This window comes from Sebastes fasciatus, chromosome 11 (genome assembly GCF_043250625.1).
Source record: "Sebastes fasciatus isolate fSebFas1 chromosome 11, fSebFas1.pri, whole genome shotgun sequence".
Lineage (NCBI taxonomy): Eukaryota > Metazoa > Chordata > Actinopteri > Perciformes > Sebastidae > Sebastes > Sebastes fasciatus.
The window spans coordinates 35472439-35492023 of NC_133805.1; the positions used below are offsets into that span (position 1 = coordinate 35472439).

General features: G+C 44.1%; 1 protein-coding gene across 1 annotated transcript in view; it reads left to right on the forward strand.

The window, feature by feature from the left end:
- Positions 1 to 19585, forward strand: part of LOC141777799 (uncharacterized) — a 133526-nt gene that overhangs the window by 57396 nt on the left and 56545 nt on the right. Inside the window, exons 3-5 of the mRNA XM_074652363.1 lie at positions 992 to 1190; positions 3492 to 3690; positions 5594 to 5687. Coding sequence (XP_074508464.1) covers positions 992 to 1190; positions 3492 to 3690; positions 5594 to 5687 — 492 coding nt within the window. The remainder of the gene's footprint in view (positions 1 to 991; positions 1191 to 3491; positions 3691 to 5593; positions 5688 to 19585) is intronic.

Genomic DNA, 19585 nt, shown 5'->3' on the forward strand with positions numbered 1-19585 from the left:
GGACCCCAGCATCCCAGCTCGCTATACTCAGGGGCTGATGTCGTTTTTCTGCTTAAGAAAAATGTTTTTTTTTGTCATTAGTGTTTGATTTCCTCAGTGGTGGACTCTGTAGCACTTCTTATTTCCTTTGAAAACTTCATCATATTCTTCTCAAAGGAGCGCGTTATGTTATGTGCCTTCTCTTTGTTGTAATAGTCTGCTGATAACTGTTATGTCAAACTCAACAATTTACATAAAAGCCCCCCCCCCCTCCCGCAGTTCACACATTTATTGTGAAGTAGCAGCAGTAAGTAGTCCTGGCATTTATTTAAGGATGTACTGTATATTATCAAAGTGGTTTTGACTGACTGAACAACATCTGGCTGTGGTGGAGTGAACTGCTCTGAGGTGAAGAGAAGGAAGATCCACATTATCTCTGTGGTTCTTATTAGAGCTGGTTACTTGGCTGCCACAGTGAGCGAGACACAAACAGACAATACTGGCAAGCATTGTGGATGTTACAGACATGTGAGTGCTGGCTGGGACCAATACATAGAAATACAGATGGAAACCCATGAAGATATCCTCTGTAGAGTACAGTAAAGACACGGAGTAGAGGACAGTAAAGACACGCAGTAGAGGACAGTAAAGACACGGAGTAGAGTACAGTAAAGACACGGAGTAGAGTACAGTAAAGACACGCAGTAGAGGACAGTAAAGACACGCAGTAGAGGACAGTAAAGACACGCAGTAGAGGACAGTAGATTTCCTCTGATGCCTGAAAGCAGTGGAAGAAGAACCTGTGAAAGTGTTTGTGTCCTTGTTACGACTGCATAGTGTCCTTCTAAAGAAGCTGCCCCCCCCCCCCCCCCCCCCCCCCCCCACCCTCCCCTCATTCAAGCTGACTGTCCTGTTCTGAATGTCCATGCCACTCTTCTCCCTGCAGGACTACAATCCCAGATACTCTTAGTCTCATTCAGTCTGCTCATGTCTTCTTTTTCCTTCCATCCAGGCGTGGAGTCCCCGGCCCTCTGAAAGCCCCCCCTGTGTAGGTGTGCTGGGCTTGGTGGAGCAGCAGGACCCGCTGGCTTCAGAGACCATGTCTGATGGAGAGGTGCTGCCCCCCACAGTCCCCTTTACAAGGGGCTGCAAAGCCAGATCAAGTCTACCTGTGGGCCGGTCAAGTGGTCAGACAAGAGAGAGGCTGCCTGGTAGGTAGACGCACACGCACACACACACACACACACACACACACACACACACAAATCCAAGGACCAACCCCAGACTATTAGTTTGCTGTTACTGTTACCGTCATGTTACCCAATGTATGGTCTGTTTTTTGTCTTGCCTCAATTGTTATGTCTCTTTGCACTTAGAGGGACTCTATGTAAGAATCAGAATGTCTTGTTAACAGCGACACCTGTGGCCGTTAAGTCAACTAAAGTCAGCGTCCTGTTGCTGGCGCTTGTGCTCGCTCTACATAGACATGAACGAGCATCGCTCAAAACAGTGAGGAGACACACGTCAGCTAAAAGCACAATATCACTCTATATTTCACCTGCTGGGCAGTAATGTTAGCTGACCAGACGAAGGTCTCTCCATGAATCAATGCTGATCCTAGTGTTGGCTTTTCCTGCCTCAGCCTCCCGACCGCGGCCAGAGGGAACAGGGGAGACGTCGGAGTTTTGGTCGGAGACGATAACGTTTCTCTCTGCGGAGCCCCGTCACTTCACAAGACACGGGAAACCTCTGTTGGTCTGGAGGAGCTGCAGCAGTTATTTCTGCACAAACGTCCACTGTTCATTCACTAGATATTCTCAGAGCTAAACTAACTCTTCTGCAGTGTGGAGTGTGCGCACATGCACGTGAGAGTGGAGCGAGATGAGCGAGCGAGAAGGAGCGCGGTGTGTGAGTGAAGGCAGGAAGAGGAGCAGAGTACAGCAGAGACTCCAGTCCTGGAGACCAAAGCTACGGTCTCCCCCGCGTCCTCCGACTACGGCCAACACTGTTTAACAGACGGCTTCACTAGATACAACCAAGAGGTTTTGGTGCTTCACTGTAGTTTGTGTTGGAGTCTGAGTCTGAACAGCGTAGACACACGCGAGCGCGCATGAGACACCAACCCGGAATGATTTATACGTATAAGAAGTTACAAACAGTAAAAGGAAAAAAAAAAAAGTATATTACAGTAAAGCAACGCAGTAGAGTACGTAGTAGAGGATCTTCAACAGACAAATGAAAGGAGCACAACATATATCCTGCAATAAATGTCATCTCTGTGAAGCTTCAGAGGAGTACTGGCTCAGGTCTGTGGTAACTTTCAAGGCTTCAGGTAGAGGTTCTGTACGAGCTTCTGAGGTTCTGTAAAGCCAACAGGTGCATTATGGTAAACTGAGTTCTTACTTAATGGATGATGACATCATTGCCTCAGATGGCACTCAGTAGAATAAACACTGTCATTTGTCTAAAACCCTAAAATTTCTTAAAATATGGTGTATTTGTTGAGGTCGGCATCAACTGTAAAAGATTTTCACCCACCTGTGACTATAAGAGGACCTCTCACCCAATCACTCTGTGAATCACCGCCATTGTTACAGTGATTTATTTGAGAGTGATATGTTATGGATATGTACAGTATATTAACTATAATAATGGCTTTATTACAGTTAACGTACTGTAATAAAGCCATTATTCTGTTTAGGCCCTGTTCAGACCTGGTATTAACATGCGTCCTGAGTGATCGGATCACAAGTGGACAGCTTTAAGTACAGGTGTGAACACACTCGAGACGCATTGAGATCCGACATTGAGTTGGCCTAGCGTGGCATGAAGACTGGAAGCGGAGGGAGACAGTTAGCTCAGAGAAAATAGTTTTAGTTTTAGAGGTGCTAAGTGCAAGATTGGCAGCATTTCTATTGCTCTCTGAGACATGGAAGGGAAACGGCTTCTGTGCTCGACTAGATTCTGTCGGTACAACTGTATTTCATTTGTAGGGAACATATTCAAATCAGACTGGGCACGCAGAGTGCATTATTATCACACTGTCTGTGACGGGTCACTGTTTTTGTTCCGCTGCTTTGCACTGAGCTGACACCCGCTCGCCCTCTCTCATCCCGGCTCTCTGAAGCTCTGTACGCTGCTGTGACTGGCAATGGTGGGGGTGCCGGCGGCACAATAACCTACAGGTACCGCAGGTACAATAACCTTTTTATTTTGATGTTAATAAAATTGACCCAAATTCAGGAATATGTAGGATATTACTACTGATATTCCTGTAATATTAGGTCACAACAGCTACTGTAGTAGCCATGTGTTTACTGTGTGTTTATCTGCATATAGAGCGGGGAAGTGAGATCAGATCACAGGTGGTCACTCAAGACGCATTCTAATGGCAGTTGTGAACAGGGTCTCATGTCAGATGTGATGCATTCAGATTGATGGATGTGTCAGTATTATCACAACGTACAATCCTGTGAGAGACTAAAGCCCTGTGTGTGTGTGTGTGCTTTCAGGTGTGTTGTACCTGCAGTATGGGGAGGAGACAAAGCAGGTCAGGATGCCTGCTGAGATCAGCAGTCAGGACGCGCTGCAGGCTCTGTTTGTCACCGCCTTCCCTCATCAGCTCACCATGAAGATGCTGCAGTCTCCCAACATGGCCATCTACATCAAAGACACCAGTCGCAATGTCTACTACGACCTGGACGACATCAGGTGAGGGCCTTCTGATGCACTAACCAACAGTTAAACTGACATACTGAAGTGCACCAACATGGGTGCCTCCTAGATTACTGTAATACAGAACAGGGTGAACCTAAAATGACATATAGTACGTACTTTACCGTTGAAAAGTGAGTAATGTGCTGCCACAAGGATTGACTGTGTCCAGTCACATGTGTGAGAGGATTACTCTATATGTCTGAATGGGAGAAAGTCCTTTTTACTAAGTAAGGGATGATGTACAGCGAGCTGGTCATTGGGCAATGCTGCTATATAATATATATATAATATTCCCAAGAAGCCTATACATTTGGGGTGCCATGTGGAGGGAAACAGAGCACCATGTCAGATTGACAGCAAACTAATATTGATAAATATATATGTATATACCGTGCGTGGTCCTTTGCGGTTGCTCTAAGAAAAGTATCTCTCCGACTCTGTTAGCTCCCTCCAAAATGTGTTGGATTATGTGAGTTGGTGATGCTGCACGCAGCGCCCTGTCCGCATCTCAGAAAAAAAAATAAAAATAATTCTACAAGAAGTCTGTAAAGAGAGAGTTTAAAGTAAGTGACAAAGTTTTGTCCTTCTAATCCCTGGTGCTGGCCTTCAGGCAAAGCTCTGTAGTCCGTATGTTATGGAAAGTATATTGAGTGAAACTGACTATGTTATCGGTGCCCCAGATCACAGAAGAAAGTCCCGTGTGTGTCTCATTAATATGTTGAAGCCATATTTCGTTTGTGATGTCGACGTAGTTACTCCTTTGTCCCACGCTGCGCCCGCCGCCGATGATTGATGTTGGTGATTATTCCCCGATTAAACAACACGCTTACCGCGTTAACCCTACTAAACGAGCACTCTTCCAGCAGGAGGTTACCTATCTGCTAAACAATGGTTTAGTTGTCCTCAGTTCCAGTGCGTGCAGCTCCCCGTGTCTGCTCGTGCCCAAGCTGGATACAATACAGATTTCCAGAAAGTAAATGGAGTAACAAAACCCGATTCGTATCCTCTGCCCCGAATGGAGGATTGTGTAGATAGGGTTGGTTCAGCTAAGTTTGTCACCAAACTTGACCTGTTAAAGGGCTATTGGCAAGTCCCTTTGACTCCTCGGGCGTCTGAGATTTCCGCTTTCATCACCCCCGACAACCTGTTACAGTATACAGTTATGCCGTTTGGTCTCACAAACGCACCCACTACATTCCAACGCCTCATGCATATCGTCCTAGCTGGTGTTCGGAACGGTGAAGTTTATCTGGATGACATTGTGGCACACTTGGTCTGAGAACATTAAAACCCTAGGTTTTTTTTTTGCGAGGTTGAAGAAAGCTTCCTCACTTTGAATCTGGCCAAATGTGAGTTTGGTGGAGCCACTGTAACCTATTTAGGAAAACAGGTCGGCCAGGGTCAGGTGCGCCCGCTGGCTGCTAAAGATTCTAAAGCCCCCTGAGGCCAATTTGTGATTTGTGATATTGTGATATATAAATAAAATGTATTTACTTTTGCAAAATAGTAGTATATGAATGTAATTTCCAGGAGTCAGGGTTGGTTTAGAAAGTCTCAACAGCTGGTGAGGTAACAGAGGACAGGCAGTGTTCAACATTCATCTAAATATACTGTGTCGTATTTGACCAGCAGATCTGACATCCAGCACGGATCACATCATCTATATTGAACAAAGAGCCAGTCAAATATTAATGACTGCATATGAACAATGTAAAGCGTCCCTCAAAATAACAATTTACAACAATACCAATAAGTACCATTTTAAATCTGTTGAGAGGGAGCTTTTATTACATTTGCATGCTGCACACACACACACACACACACACACACACACACACACACACACACACACACACGCACATTAAGCTGTCGCTGTGTGTGCTCTGTTTGCTTCTAGAACCATCACATCCCACTCATGTCTGAAGGTTTATCATAAAGACCCAGCACACGTGTTCAACCGCCATGCCAGGCCTGCCAACACGGAGGGACGGGTGAGTCCTGCCACAGTTTCCAGCTGTGTTTCAGACATGACTGATAGCATTTAGTATGACAGGAACATTATGTGTTCATTTAGGAGTGCTAAACAACAAGCCATATACAACAGTTTAGTATGTTAAACGTATTTGACTGCTTGGAGACTGCGCTGTATGTGTGTGTGCTGTAAACTGAAGTTCAACATACATATAAAGTTGGCTTAAAAAGGCCAGAGGTCTTGGGTTGTTATCACATCAGTGCTTTAAGGCGTCAGGTTAGTGTCTCATTATTTCATTGTAGTTGTATTGATTGTTGTATGATGAGCTGGCTGAGAGACTGACTGACATCGCAAAACAGTGTAAAGCAGCAGAAGAAAAGGCAGTGAGATACATCTGACCAAGGCTGCTGGAGCCCCCTGTGTGGGCACCCCTGTGTGTGGGCACCCCTGTGTGTGGGCACCCCTGTGTGTGGGCACCCCTGTGTGTGGGCACCCCTGCTGCGTCAACACAGGGATCTCATTGAAATGAATGAGGGGCTGATGCTGGTATGAACTTGTAACCCCACTGCCAGCAAGGTGAAACCATCTCTTGAAACCTTAAACCCCCCCCTGGTTTGGTTTGGTGAATAAAAAGACATTTGAGGTCGTAAACATAGAAATGTCTCCACTGTTTGATGAGTAAATGTCTAATGTCTAATTAGATCTCTGTTTGGTGCATAAGCACAAACAACAGTCAGAGACTTCCTCCCAGCGACTCGCAGTCACATAGAGGTGACCCTCTGGTTCTCCGGTGAGCACTCCAACACAGCGGCGCTATGCCGCGGGCTTGTGAGTATCCCCACACCCGCCCGGCGCCTCTCACCCTTGGCAGGAGTCCAGCCCCTCTGCAGGAGTATGGTTCCAGAACCAGAGCTATGCGTGGAGGTGAGCCCAACTATATCTAGTTGATACCGCTCCACCTCCCGCACCAGCTCTGGTTCCTTCCCCGCCAGAGAGTTGATGTTTCACGTACCAAAAGCCCGTCTGCGATGCCGGGGAACAGAACGCCTAGATCCCCGCCTTTGTCTGCCACCTGGCTTGAATTTCCCTCCTATTAAATTATTATTACTATCCTATCCTATTATCCTATTAAATGACTTTTTGAAAGTCAGATTTGAAAAAGTGAAACATGAAATGCTTCTATTAAAGCATCATGTGTGTAAATCCCTCATGTAGCTTGTCCTAATATGTCTGCATTCTGTTAATCAGTCACATACTCACTCTCCCGTCAGAGTCTTGGAAGGGGAGGTTACAGCCCGGACACACCAGGAACGTCAGGAGTGCGTGGCGGCTGCGTTACCTGTTGTTTTTCATTTCGGCGTCCTTGTTAACAGGTTAGAGCAGCCATACTGCCCGTGTGAGACGCGTCACAACCACATCTCAGCTGCGTCTCTTCTAGAGAATAGAGGTCTCGCCTATTTTTGATGCTCACAGCAGCAACAGACAGTGAAGGTGATCTATTGACTGTATATTGACATGATACCAGCAACATTACTACAGTTTTGATGTCTATCTGTAGAATATGTTACGGAGATGAAAAAAAAGTAAAGACTTATTTTTAAATCAACACTTCCTGCTTTCATTTAAAAATAAAAGCCCTCAAGCCTTTTTTCTGTGGACAGAATTCCTTCATTTGTTAACACAAGGCTTTTATTCTGAAATATGTGCCGGACAGTGTTGTAGAACATGCAGTGACTTGGAGAGCTCCATGAATGAATATAGTACGGAGTTTTAATGGTGGATTATTTCTATTATTTACTAATTACCACACGTTTCTTAACCTTTCTCTGTCTAAAATAAATATAAATAATATTTATCATGAAGTTAAATGGCCATTAAAAGGAAAACTCTATGTAGAAAGAAAGGGCTGACAGCTGCAGCAGCAGAAACGCAGCAGACACGCAGCTGGTGTGAACGCCCAACGTGTGAATCACGCAGCCACCACGCGCTCCTGACGTTCCTGGTGTGTTCCAGGCTTTAACCTTGTCTTGTATTAGCTTCTCATCATGACATTGTGTGACACCTGTAATTCTTGGCTGCTTGACAGATGATTCATTCTCCAGTCTGTACCAGAGCCATCAGGAAATCTCGAAAACATTTTTCGGGTTGAGTCACTATAAACCGACATGAAGACATGTTAGCCTATCAACAGTAAGGCTACAAGCAGCCCACAGTGCAACACGTTCCTAATCTAACATGCTCACTCTGTATCACAGGGACTGGTGCTCCGTCCATGTGCTGCTGTGGAACTGTTTATACCCAGTCCTCCAATATGATGTTAACCTCATTTTTAAAATGTTCTGTCCAGTCTTATGCTCACGTCAATACACTAAAAGATCCCCGCGGCTGAAGGCTTACACACGCCAAAGCCCTGCACAGTGGTTTATAATACTATGACATGTTCATTGTTGTGAGGTAAACAGTAGAATTACTCTATTCACATTACACAGTAATCTGCCAGGAATGTGCGCCTGCATCAGTGTGACTGTCCAACGCAGCATCTTGCTGGATGATGACGTTCAGGCAAACGTTGAGCCTCTTTTTTATTGGACGGCAGCCCCAGCGTGGTCAGAGACCTTAACCCTAACCCCTAACATTAACCCTGCTCTGATGGAAATGAATGAGGAGGCTGCCTTTATGATCCTGTGCTGATGTTGGATTGAACATGATCTAATAACAAACCCAGTGGAACATGTTAGCCTGATTTTATCATGAAGGACAGTAAGTTGCTGGAGCGATCTTCCTTTCATCATACACAACCCTCTGGTGTTCATGGTTAGAGAGCTCACACCCAGAGGTCATGTGATGGATGTGTTTCTTGGAGCTGCTGTTGCCTCAGGAGGTCTTAGACAATGTCCATCCTTCATGTTCTCAGAGCTGTCCTCATAACATGCCTCTACTTTCCATCCTTCAGTTTGGGATGCGTAGAAAAAGACACACTGTGTTGCCAGTTACTGGGATTATGGGAGCTTTTTGCCAGTGAGGGGGTCTGATACTGTCACAAAACCCAGATGCTGTTCTGCTCCCACAAGTCTGACAGATAAGATACTGACAGAGAAGCACCTCCTTCACTGTTTGTCTCTGCTGTCCACATACACAACTACAAGTGCACTCGGAGAGCGCAGACCTCCGCCAAGACAGGTTTCAGGTACGTCGCCCCCCCCCCGCCATCATCCACATGCGTTTTTGTTTATGTTGAGATGAGCTGTACGTCGCTTCTTGAACTCGTTATCAGTTACACTGCGCATGTCTTAAAGCCTGTGGTGTTGATGCACAGGCTGAGCAGAGTTATTAAAAATAATTCCCGAAGCCGGATCATGATCCGGATCGCCACCAAAATCTAACGGATTGTTCATTCTGCCACACCCCACCCCTCCAAAACATTTCATTCAAATCCATTGCGGACCTTTGGAGTTATCGTCCAAACGGACAAACCAACAAACCAACAGACCAACGGCGGTGAAAACAGAACCTCCTTCCTAGGCCTTCAGCTTTGGCGGAGGTGATAACAGTAGACGGGCCAGTTAGTCTGCGGAATGTCCTCCGTTCATTCCCCAATGCTATTTTCCGCATCTAGATGGTACACATGCCAACTTTGCCCATCAGGATCTAATCTAAATACTCATTCACACACCGATGGCTATGCCTTCGGGAGCAATTTGGGGTTAAATGTCTTGTCAAGGACACATCGACATGTGACCCAGAGCAGCCGGGGATCGAACCACCGACCTTCCGATTGGTGGACAACCTGCTCTACCCTCTGAGCCACTTCTTCTAGCTTTGTGTGTTTTATGCACATTAAATACCCCAGGGAACAGGGTTTTCGTGTATTTAGACTTCAACATGAAAATACAGGGCAAACAGGCAAGCTGGCATTCTTGACTCAGGTTAATGGTACCTAAGCCCACACATATTCTATTCTATCCTTTCATGCTACACTTTGAAAAATATTCAAAAATATCTGTATTTATAAGTGCCTGAAATTGTACTTCTCGAACACTGAGTATGAAACATCAATATGTTTTAATGCCAGTTGGTGCACTGGAACTGTAATGACCAGTTGAGGCGGACCCAGATGCAGACACAGGAGGCAGATGAAAAATTAACAAAAGGCTTTTACTGCCAAAAATGTGCAGAGGAATTGATCAAGGCAAAAATGGGGCTGGGGGTAAAGCCACGTAGACAGGCAGGCAGATATTGCAGCAGGCAGGCAGGCAGGCAGGGCACCTAGGGGTAGAGAAAACCCACGTTAGTACAAATATCAAAAACACGAGCAGAACTAGCAACCAGAAAAACATGGAACGGGCGAGGCCAAGATAGTCTACCACTTGAGTTGAAACAACGAACTGGCGACGAGTGTCTGAGATGTCCGGATATAAGTAGTGTGCTGATCATCTGATTAATGCCAGCTGCATGATTGGTATCAGGTGGATTGATTGTGTCATCGAGCGCGGGAATCTGCTGGTGGGAGGAGAGCACACACACACACCCACTACCATACACTCCCACACAAGACAGACAGGGGAACTGGAAAACAGAGAAAAAGGTAACAGACACACTAGGAAACTGGAGTTATGGCTGTGACCATAACAGAAACTATCCTGAAACTATCATATCAGCACCAGTATAAAACACTCAGGCCTAACTGATCAGTGATTTTAAACTGGGAAAAAAAAGTTCGGAAACTTGTGTTTGTTTGATTATTTCTCTGTTGTTAAAATGCTAATGGTCATTGTATTTTACATGGTTGGAAAGCCTGTTTATTTACCTTCACAATGATGTCCAACTTGTAAGGATCATGCATTTGTGGGATGAGCAGCACAGCTGGTTATGTGGGTAGCGCCCAAGAAAAATGTTCCAAAGTGCTCTGCCAAGTGTAGACAGTGTATTCTCATAAGGCTACCAGGAAGCCTGCATTGACTGCCCTTCACCGTCAGGCCCGTTTGCGCTGGTGTCGACAACACAGACATTGGAACCTGAACATGTGGGGGAATGTCATGTTCAGTGATGAGTCCAGGTTCTGTCTGCCAAAGTTGGACGGCAGGGTCAAAGTATGGAGACGACGCGGAGAACGCTATGCTGATTGTTGGACCGATGGAGTAACAGCTTTTGGTGGGGGCAGTGTCATGGTGTGGGGCGGCATCTCCCTCACTGGCAAAACAAGGCTTGTCATCATTGAAGGCCATCTCAATGCAGGGAGATATCGGCTGGTCACACGTTGCTGTGGGATGGCGTTCCATTCCTTAACCAGGATTCGTTGCAGGTCAGCCAGCGTGGTTGTGTTGGTCACTCTAACACGTACAGCACGCCCAAGCTGATCCTACAAGTGTTGAATTGGGTTGAGGTCTGGACTCTTGGCAGGCCGTTCCATTTTCTCTACTCCCACATTGTGGAGGTAGTCTGTGATAACCCTGGCTCTGTGGGGGCGAGCGTTGTCATCTTGGAGGATGAAGTTAGGTCCCAGATTGTGGAGATTTGGGATCGCCACTGGCTGCAGAATCTCATCCTGATATCTCACTGCATTGAGATGGCCTTCAATGATGACAAGCCTTGTTTTTCCAGTGAGGAAGATGCCGCCCCCCACCATGACACTGCCCCCACCAAAAGCTGTTACTCCATCGGTGCAACAATCAGCATAGCGTTCTCCGCGTCGTCTCCATACTTTGACCCTGCCATCCAACTTTGGCAGACAGAACCTGGACTCATCACTGAACATGACATTCCCCCACATGTTCAGGTTCCATTGTCTGTGTTGTCGACACCAGCGCTACACAGAAGGATGGAGGTTATAGATAAATGTTCTATTACAATATACTGTGTCATTTAAGATGGAACTTTATCCATCTCAACATAATTTTTTTAGCCCAATATGCTTGATATACATTAAACAGACACAGAAGATGCTCTGTGTCAGAGCTGATTCACCGTTGTAATGAGATGTTGTTGTTGTGAATCGTTGCTGGAGCACTCGTTTGATTGACAGGCTGCTCTCCTTGTGTAACTGGTCTGGACGTTACACTGCAGACTCCTGGCACATTATGTGTTATGACATGTCGGCTCTGTGTAGGTTTAGAGATCAACGCCCTTTTGAAATAAAGAGATGGATTTGAATGGTGTAACCCACTCAGACATACAGCTGCTGGGTGCCTCTCATCTGCACAGCCACTGGATTATTGACTGTGTCCATGCTGAGGTAAGTCACAAACTATATTACAACATGTAGTTTGGACCAGGAGCTGCACAAACTCTTTTACAGGAGAAACACATCCATGTGTAATTAATAGTGCAGGGTCTGGTTAGATCTGGGTGTGTGTGCCTACTGAATAGTGTTTGTGTGGTAAACCTGTTGATTGCACACTGTACTGCATTCATTTCTTTTACAGCTGGTTGACTTAAAGCTGAAGTCGGTAACTTTGACCAAATATGATAGAAAAAAGTTACTCTCATAAAACGGTCACTATATCCCGACAGTAGTGCATGAGAGAAATAAATAAATCATGTTCCTCTGTGTCCTCCGGTGTTCCTAATGGCATTTGTAAGATTAAACAGACTGAAGGAAAACAACCAATCAGAGCCGAGGAGGGTCTACAGCAGCTGTCATTTACTGCTGGTGAAGCTCGTGAACTGTGATCAAACGGTCAAACTAGGCAGCGCTGATCAAATATGAATCAATATTCTGTTACTGTAATGCCTATTTCTCCCCTCATATGTTCTCAGAATCATCTTGTAGTGTACTGTTTAGCTGTAAAATGAGAAAGTTTGCTCCAGCTGGTCGGTGGTGCTTGGTTTTGGCTCAACTGTTTTCAGCATGGCTGCCGGGTCACAAGCTTTAGTTTGACCATTTGATCAGAGTTTGTGAGTGTTTGACAGCTGCTCAGAGACAGCAAGGCTCCAGCTCGGCTCTGATTGGTTGTTTAGGTTCGGGCGCCTAGGAAACTTGCAAATACCATTAGGAGCTCGAGGGGGAGGCAGAGGAACATGATTTTTTTCACAGATCAGTCTCATGTCCCACTGTCAGGATCTAGTGACAGTTTTTAAAAATCCCTTTTTAACATGTTTGCTCAGAGTGACCTACTGCAGCTTTAAGTCTGAGACAATAGCAAAAGTTTGTCCATTTGAGAAGTCTGTCTATTTCCGGTATCTAAACGCACGTTTCACAGAGCAGAGAATTGCAGTCCAATGGAAAGATGGTGGAATCTGTGCTGGATGAAAATACAGTGATTATTTGGCTGGATACCAGGGCTGTAGACAAGACCAACTTAATCGAGTCCAAGTCAAGTCCAAGACCAGGGCTAGTCAAGTCCGAGTTAAGACCAAGTCCAATGACAACCAAGACCAAGTCAAGAACGAGTCCAGAGCAAATTGAGTCTTGTTCAAGACCATAATAGGCAATTGTATCTTTCCAATGCTAATATAATGTATGGAGTTAGGATGGACAGAAATAATCTATCGATAAACAATATATATATAGATATATTTTTATACTTTATTGTGTCAGTACTGTGGAAGGAAATCTTCAACTGAGCCAGGTGTCTTCAGGTTCCCTACCATACTTTATAATTACTCTTTAGAAAATGCATTTCCTGCTGAAAATGCGTGGGAATGCTGACGGCTGAAATTAATTGCAAAGTATTGCTGAAAATACAGAACTGAACTGTAAAACTGGCAGATTTGAAAGCTGAACTGACCCAAACAAAGGTAAGAGCTGAAATACATACATGCTAGAAAAGCTGGAAGCTAAACTGTAATACTGTCAAAGATGGAAGTTGAAATGAATTAACTTGTTAGACAGAAAGTAGCTTTAGGTAGAACAAACCTTTAAAACTATAAGTGCTTGGACAGAAAGTAGTATTTTTTTTGCAGAATGAACCTTTAAAACTATAAGTCATTTAACAGAAGGTAGTATGTTTGCCAAATGAACCTTTAAAAACTATAAATCATTAGACAGAAAGTGGTATTTGGGTGGAAAGTAGTAGTAGTAGTAGTAGTAGTAGTAGCAGAAGGAGCAGCAGCAGGAGTAGTAGTAGTAATAGTAGCAGCAGGAGCAGTATTGGTAGTAGTAGAGATAGCAGGAACAGCAGCAGTAGTAGTAGTAGTAGTATTAGTAGAGATAGGAACAGCAGCAGGAGCAGTAGTAGTAGCAGTAGTAGTAGTAGCAGCAGTAGTAGTAGTAGTAGCGGCAGGAGCAGTAGTAGTACTAGTAGCAGCAGCAGTAGTAGTAGCAGTAGTAGTAGTAGTAGTAGTAGAGATAGCAGGAACAGCAGCAGGAGCAGTAGTAGTAGTAGTAGCAGCAGTAGTAGTAGCAGCAGGAGCAGTAGTAGTAGTAGTAGCGGTAGGAGCAGTAGTAGTAGTAGTAGTAGCAGCAGCAGGAGTAGTAGTAGTAGTAGTAGTAGTAGAGATAGCAGGAACAGCAGCAGGAGCAGTATTAGTAGTAGTAGCAGCAGTAGTAGTAGCAGGAGTAGAGATACTGTAGCAGGAAGAGCAGCAGGAGCAGGAGCAGTAGTAGAAGTAGTAGTAGTATTAGTAGATATAGCAGGAACAGCAGCAGTAGTAGTAGTAGTAGTAGTAGTAGCAGTAGTAGTAGCTAGGACATTTTAAAACAATTTTTCTGCTAGACAGAAAATAGTAGATGGAGTTACCGTATAGAGATTATATTGTGAAAAAAATGGTCCTACGTTCCCTGTTGCAGTTACCTTCTAGGGCTTTTATTTGGGGAAAAAAAAAAAAAAACGGGTCCCTCCCCAGTGCCCTGTTAACATATAGTGAGAGTTGGGGACTTTTATTTTGAAAAACAAGCCTCATCCTGAGCTTTCTGTTGAGAAACAGTTACTCAATTGGGCTTTTATTTTGAAGGGGGGGTATATTGTGTTTTTCTAGGTACTACGCTTTCCTGAATATCTGATGTATTATGTTTAAAATATCTGACTAGTAGGTTTGTAGTTTTTGTATTTTTTACATGTAAAGAATATATGTGTATGGTATGTATGTATTATTATTCCTCCATTCCCTCCAGCTACTAGAACTGTGTTGTGTATACAGTGGAAAGGGCTTACAGTGATCGACTGCTTCTATGGATCAAACAGCTTGGGACAGAATCATTCTTATACAAATGCTGTTTAAACAATTTGCTTATCAAGTAGTCCGCAAATAGTGTTCATTTTGGGTCTTTTCATGCACGGCAACATCTGGAAAAACAGTCATTTTCTCTGAATAAAAAACGAATGTGCACGGGGAAAGCACCTGCGGTTATTATTGAACCTCGTCAAGTGGATTGATAATGCCTGGTCGCGTAATGCCCCAAAAGTGAAACTTTTTCTGATCCTCAACCGCCGTTCTGCTTGCACACTCGCGCTGCAGAGATGGCCAACAATAGCCCTGCCTCACTCTGGGTGAGGGAGAAGGCAGAAGAATTGGCAGCGAGCGAGCAGAAAGTAAAGTTGTCTGTTTCGTTATGTTGTATTCATGTAATAAATATACAAATGTCAATTAGATGGTAATCTGCATGAGAAATGATGCAATACAAAAACAACAACAATTTGGTTATGATAATCATCCGCGTATTGGACCCGGAGAGGCATGATCACTATAAGCGGTTTCCACTGTACTTGGATATGGTCGATGGTGTTCTTAAGTATCTTGTATTCATCTTCCAGACATATTCCATGCCAAAAGGGTAATCTTATCATTGTAGAAGAAAATATCTCTGTTTCCACTCATCAGATATAGTTGTTTATTTATCTTTGGACTATTTGGAGAGCCGCTCAAACACTACACATGGTGGAGGTCGTCACGGTGAAGCAGAGAGTTTGTGACCCGAACATTGAGCTGCTTGCAGTAAGTTGCCGATCTTACTATTTGCCCAGGGAGTTCCCTCATGTGATTGTACAAGTTGTCTACATTCCTCTGTTGGATAGCTGGAAGCTGGCCACAGAAACAATATCAAGAGTCACAGATGACTTTTAGCGCTCCTCTCCAGACGCGTTGGTTATTATTGATACACTCTCTCTGCCACCCAACCCTCGTTTAAACAAATGGTATAATGTCCTACGAGGGGAGATCAAACTATTGATTTGTTTTATGTAACATTAAGAAGAGTTTGGTTTCAAAGATGTCTCCCCTTCTTGGACAATCGGTCCATAATTTGATATCTTTGGTATCCAGACACTCTCCTGTGGTGTGGAAGCAGCCAATTACATCCAAGATACGGTGACCAGACGTCCCGGTTTGTCCGGGATAGTCCCGGTTTGTCCGGGATAGTCCCGGTTTCAAGCTGACGTGTCCCGAGTCCCGACACATATCTGTAAAACATTCAAATGTCCCGGTTTTAGACAGTCACTAACAAGTTGTCCCGGTTTTCACTACAAAAGTTAGCCATCCTGATGAAAAAGCCTATGGTGCGTGTATATTAGCGCGTGCCCATGCGCGTGCATGAACATGCGGTACACTTAAGTGTCCCGGTTTGAAAATATGGTCACCCTAATCCAAGACTGTGCATGTGTGGTCGGAGGACGCTTGTGAAATGTTAAGAGGTTGCCTTGAGTGCACTGATTGGACTGTGTTTTTAGAGGATGACAATGATCTGGACAGTATCTCTGACAAATTTGGTAATACTAATTACTGTGTTGAGTCTGTCATTCGCTGTAAACATATCAAAATGTTCCCTAATGATAAACCTTGGGTGACGAGGGAGGTTAAAGCAGCTATTAACAGGAAAAACTGCATTCTTCAGTGGTGACAAAGAGAGGATGAAAATTGCTCAAAAGGAGGTGAAAGCAATAATCAAACAAGGTCAAATATAAGGAAAGGACTGACTACAGGCATAGTCAGATGTCTTCCCAGTGTGCCTTTCTTCCCAGTTGTGGACACTGCTCCAATGCGTGACCACATGCACAATACAGACCTTACCCATTTGTGTGTGTGTGTGTGTGTGTGTGTGTGTGTGTGTGTGTGAGAGAGAGTGTGCGCCTGTGTGTGCTGTCTGTCTGCTGTTTGTCTCGCATCGCTTCCCGTTTCTATTGTTAAGCGTCTTTGAGTTCCAGAAAAGCTCTATATAAGTTGAATTTATTATTATTATTAACAGCATGACTCTGCCACCACTGTGCTTCAGTGTTGGGAAGGTATTGGACAGGTGACGAGACAAACAGTTCAATCTTGGTTTCACCAGACCAGAGAACAGTCTGAGAGCTCTTTAGGTGCTTTTTTGCAAACTGTGTCTCTCACTGAGGAGAAGCTTGTGTCTAGCCACTTTGACAAAGCCCAGATGGGTGGAGTGTTGCAGTGATGGTTGTTCTTCTGGACGTTTCTCCCATCTCCACACAGGATCTCTGGAGCTCAGTCAGAGTGACCATCGGGTTCTTGCTCACCTCTCTAACCCAGGGCCCTCAGTTTGGCTGAGCGGCCAGCTCTAGGAAGAGTCCTGGTTGTTTCAAACGTCTTCCAGTGAATAATTATGGATGTCATAGCACAGGGTCGGAATACTCCTGTCAGTGGGATATTTCAGGTTTTTCTTATCAATAAATGTACTACAATTTCTAAATTCAGTTTTTGCTTGGTCATTATGTTGTATTGAATGTAGACTGATGAGGGAGAAAATTAATTTAACACTTAGGTTACAACAAAGTGAAAGCGTCTGAATGTACTGTATATCTGCCCCCCCACACTCCAGGATGGATAGATGGACCTTTCACTCATGTAGTTCTAAGTTACTCCAGCCTCTCCTCCCCCCCCAAGACATTAGAGACTCTGACCGTGTGTTCCAATCCATGTACATCCGTACTTACCCTTACTATTTTGAGTGCGTTCACACTGAAGTATGGCAAAATGCAGTGCACTCAAAGTACCCGGATGTTGTACTCAAAAAGGTCAAATCGTTGAGTGTGGAACGCTGGACCCTTTTCACACTCAATAGTCACCATCTTGGCTACGTAGCAGAAGGGGCGGGACCGGGACCACTATTCAAACATGTGAAAATGGCGGCAGATGATGCAGGAGAATTTGCGGTGCTGAACAACGTACCTTATGGATATCAATGGGCTACATAGATAACAGAATAAAATAATACGTAAACATACCGGTGCTTTTTCAGCCAACAGGAGGACACACCGCAGGTGACGACGTTGGAAACGTAATTTCCACTTTGCTTTCGTTTTCTGTGTATTCTTGATCAACAAAGCAGGCAGATATTTTGGCGGGTAGTGGACGGGTAAAACCTGAAGGAGGCAGCAATGCAACACAAAGCATGCCAGCTGCCGTAAAACCCCGAAGAAGAAGAAGATATTTTGGCGGGTAGCGAGCCGCGGTGAAATGTTGCGATCGTCATTTCCGGTAAGTGTGCCACAGAGTATTCGATTTGAGACGACCCTACTCCGTTGAAATTCACGCACTACTCAAGTAAGTACAGAGTGCACATAGTGCACTACATTGAAGTGTACTTCCGGAAGTAGGTGAATTGGAACACAATGTGAGTCTCTCCCAATTCTCCAATCCCACCTCAAGACCCATCTCATCTCCGCTGCTTTCTCTAAGCCGTCCCATCCATCGAGTCACGTTGTTGTCTCATCAACACTCCTTAGTGTAAAGCCACTTTAAGTTCTCGAAAACTGCTATACAAATTAAATGTATTATTATTATTATTATTAATAATAATAATAATAATAATAATAATAATGATATTAATAATAATAATTGGTAACATGACCTCCTTTTACCAAAGTAACTGTGTATTGGTCAATGTGCAGCATGTCAACTGAGCATATACAAATATAAAATCTGATTTTTCTTCTGGTTTGAATTGATCCGTTTATCATGATTACGAGTCATTATGATTTTAGCAGTTTATTCAGGAAATTCTCCAAATCAACAGCTGTGTATAAAGTGTACTATTACTATGTAACTACTACATAATTTCTTGGATCTTTCCCCAAAAAAATCATAAATGAGGGATCACTTACTGTGTTTCAGGATATTGGGTGTCTTTTCATAGTGTCATGCTGATATGTTGATAATATCAGTATAAGAAATTCTGAAATGGTTCTGATTATGATAACTAAGAAGTTAAAGTTACACTCGCACAGAGAGATCAGTGGATTTATGTCTATCAGTGTGGTATTGCAGTGAAAAGCTCACATGCTGTTTTACTGTACATCTGCACCAAGTCAAGTCAGATCTGTTTTATTCCTGCAGTACAACCCGAGATCACAAATCTGCCTCAAAGGGCTTCACAAGCTGTGCAGCATACAGCAGACCATCCATTCAGATAAGGGGAAACATAAAAAACAAGTCATCAAATTGAAATAGTCTAGATGCCTTGTACATAATTCCCAAAAATTCAGCCTGACATATTTGGAGACTTTTTGATTTCCATTGGAATTCTAAGAAACTAATATCATTGTTAGTATAACAGTAGCATGACGTGAGCATGATGAGGATACTGGTGCTACTGGCTTCAGTTGAAACGGTTGACAGAGCTCCATGCTGGCAGCAGCTCACATGTAAAACTGGCTTAGTGGGGCAAGTTGAGACCAGTGTACTGGGACAACGGGAAGGAAATCCCCAACTAACAGAGAGCTAGAAGGGACATATTGATAAAAAAACATCACAAATTAATGTCTGTACATTAATTATACACAGTATGTGTATTGTATACTAATATTTGCCTTTACACAACCAGGTATTGACCATGAAAACATGAAGTTAAAAGAAACAAGCAGAGAGAAGCGTCAGGTCAGTCATCAGCATTACACACTGGCTGTTCCTGGATCAGCCTGGCAGTCAGAGCCAGGAACCACTCTGTGTTTATTTTGTGTCCTGACACTGTCAGACTGTTCCTGGATCAGCCCGGCAGTCAGAGCCAGGAACCACTCTGTGTTTAACATGTGT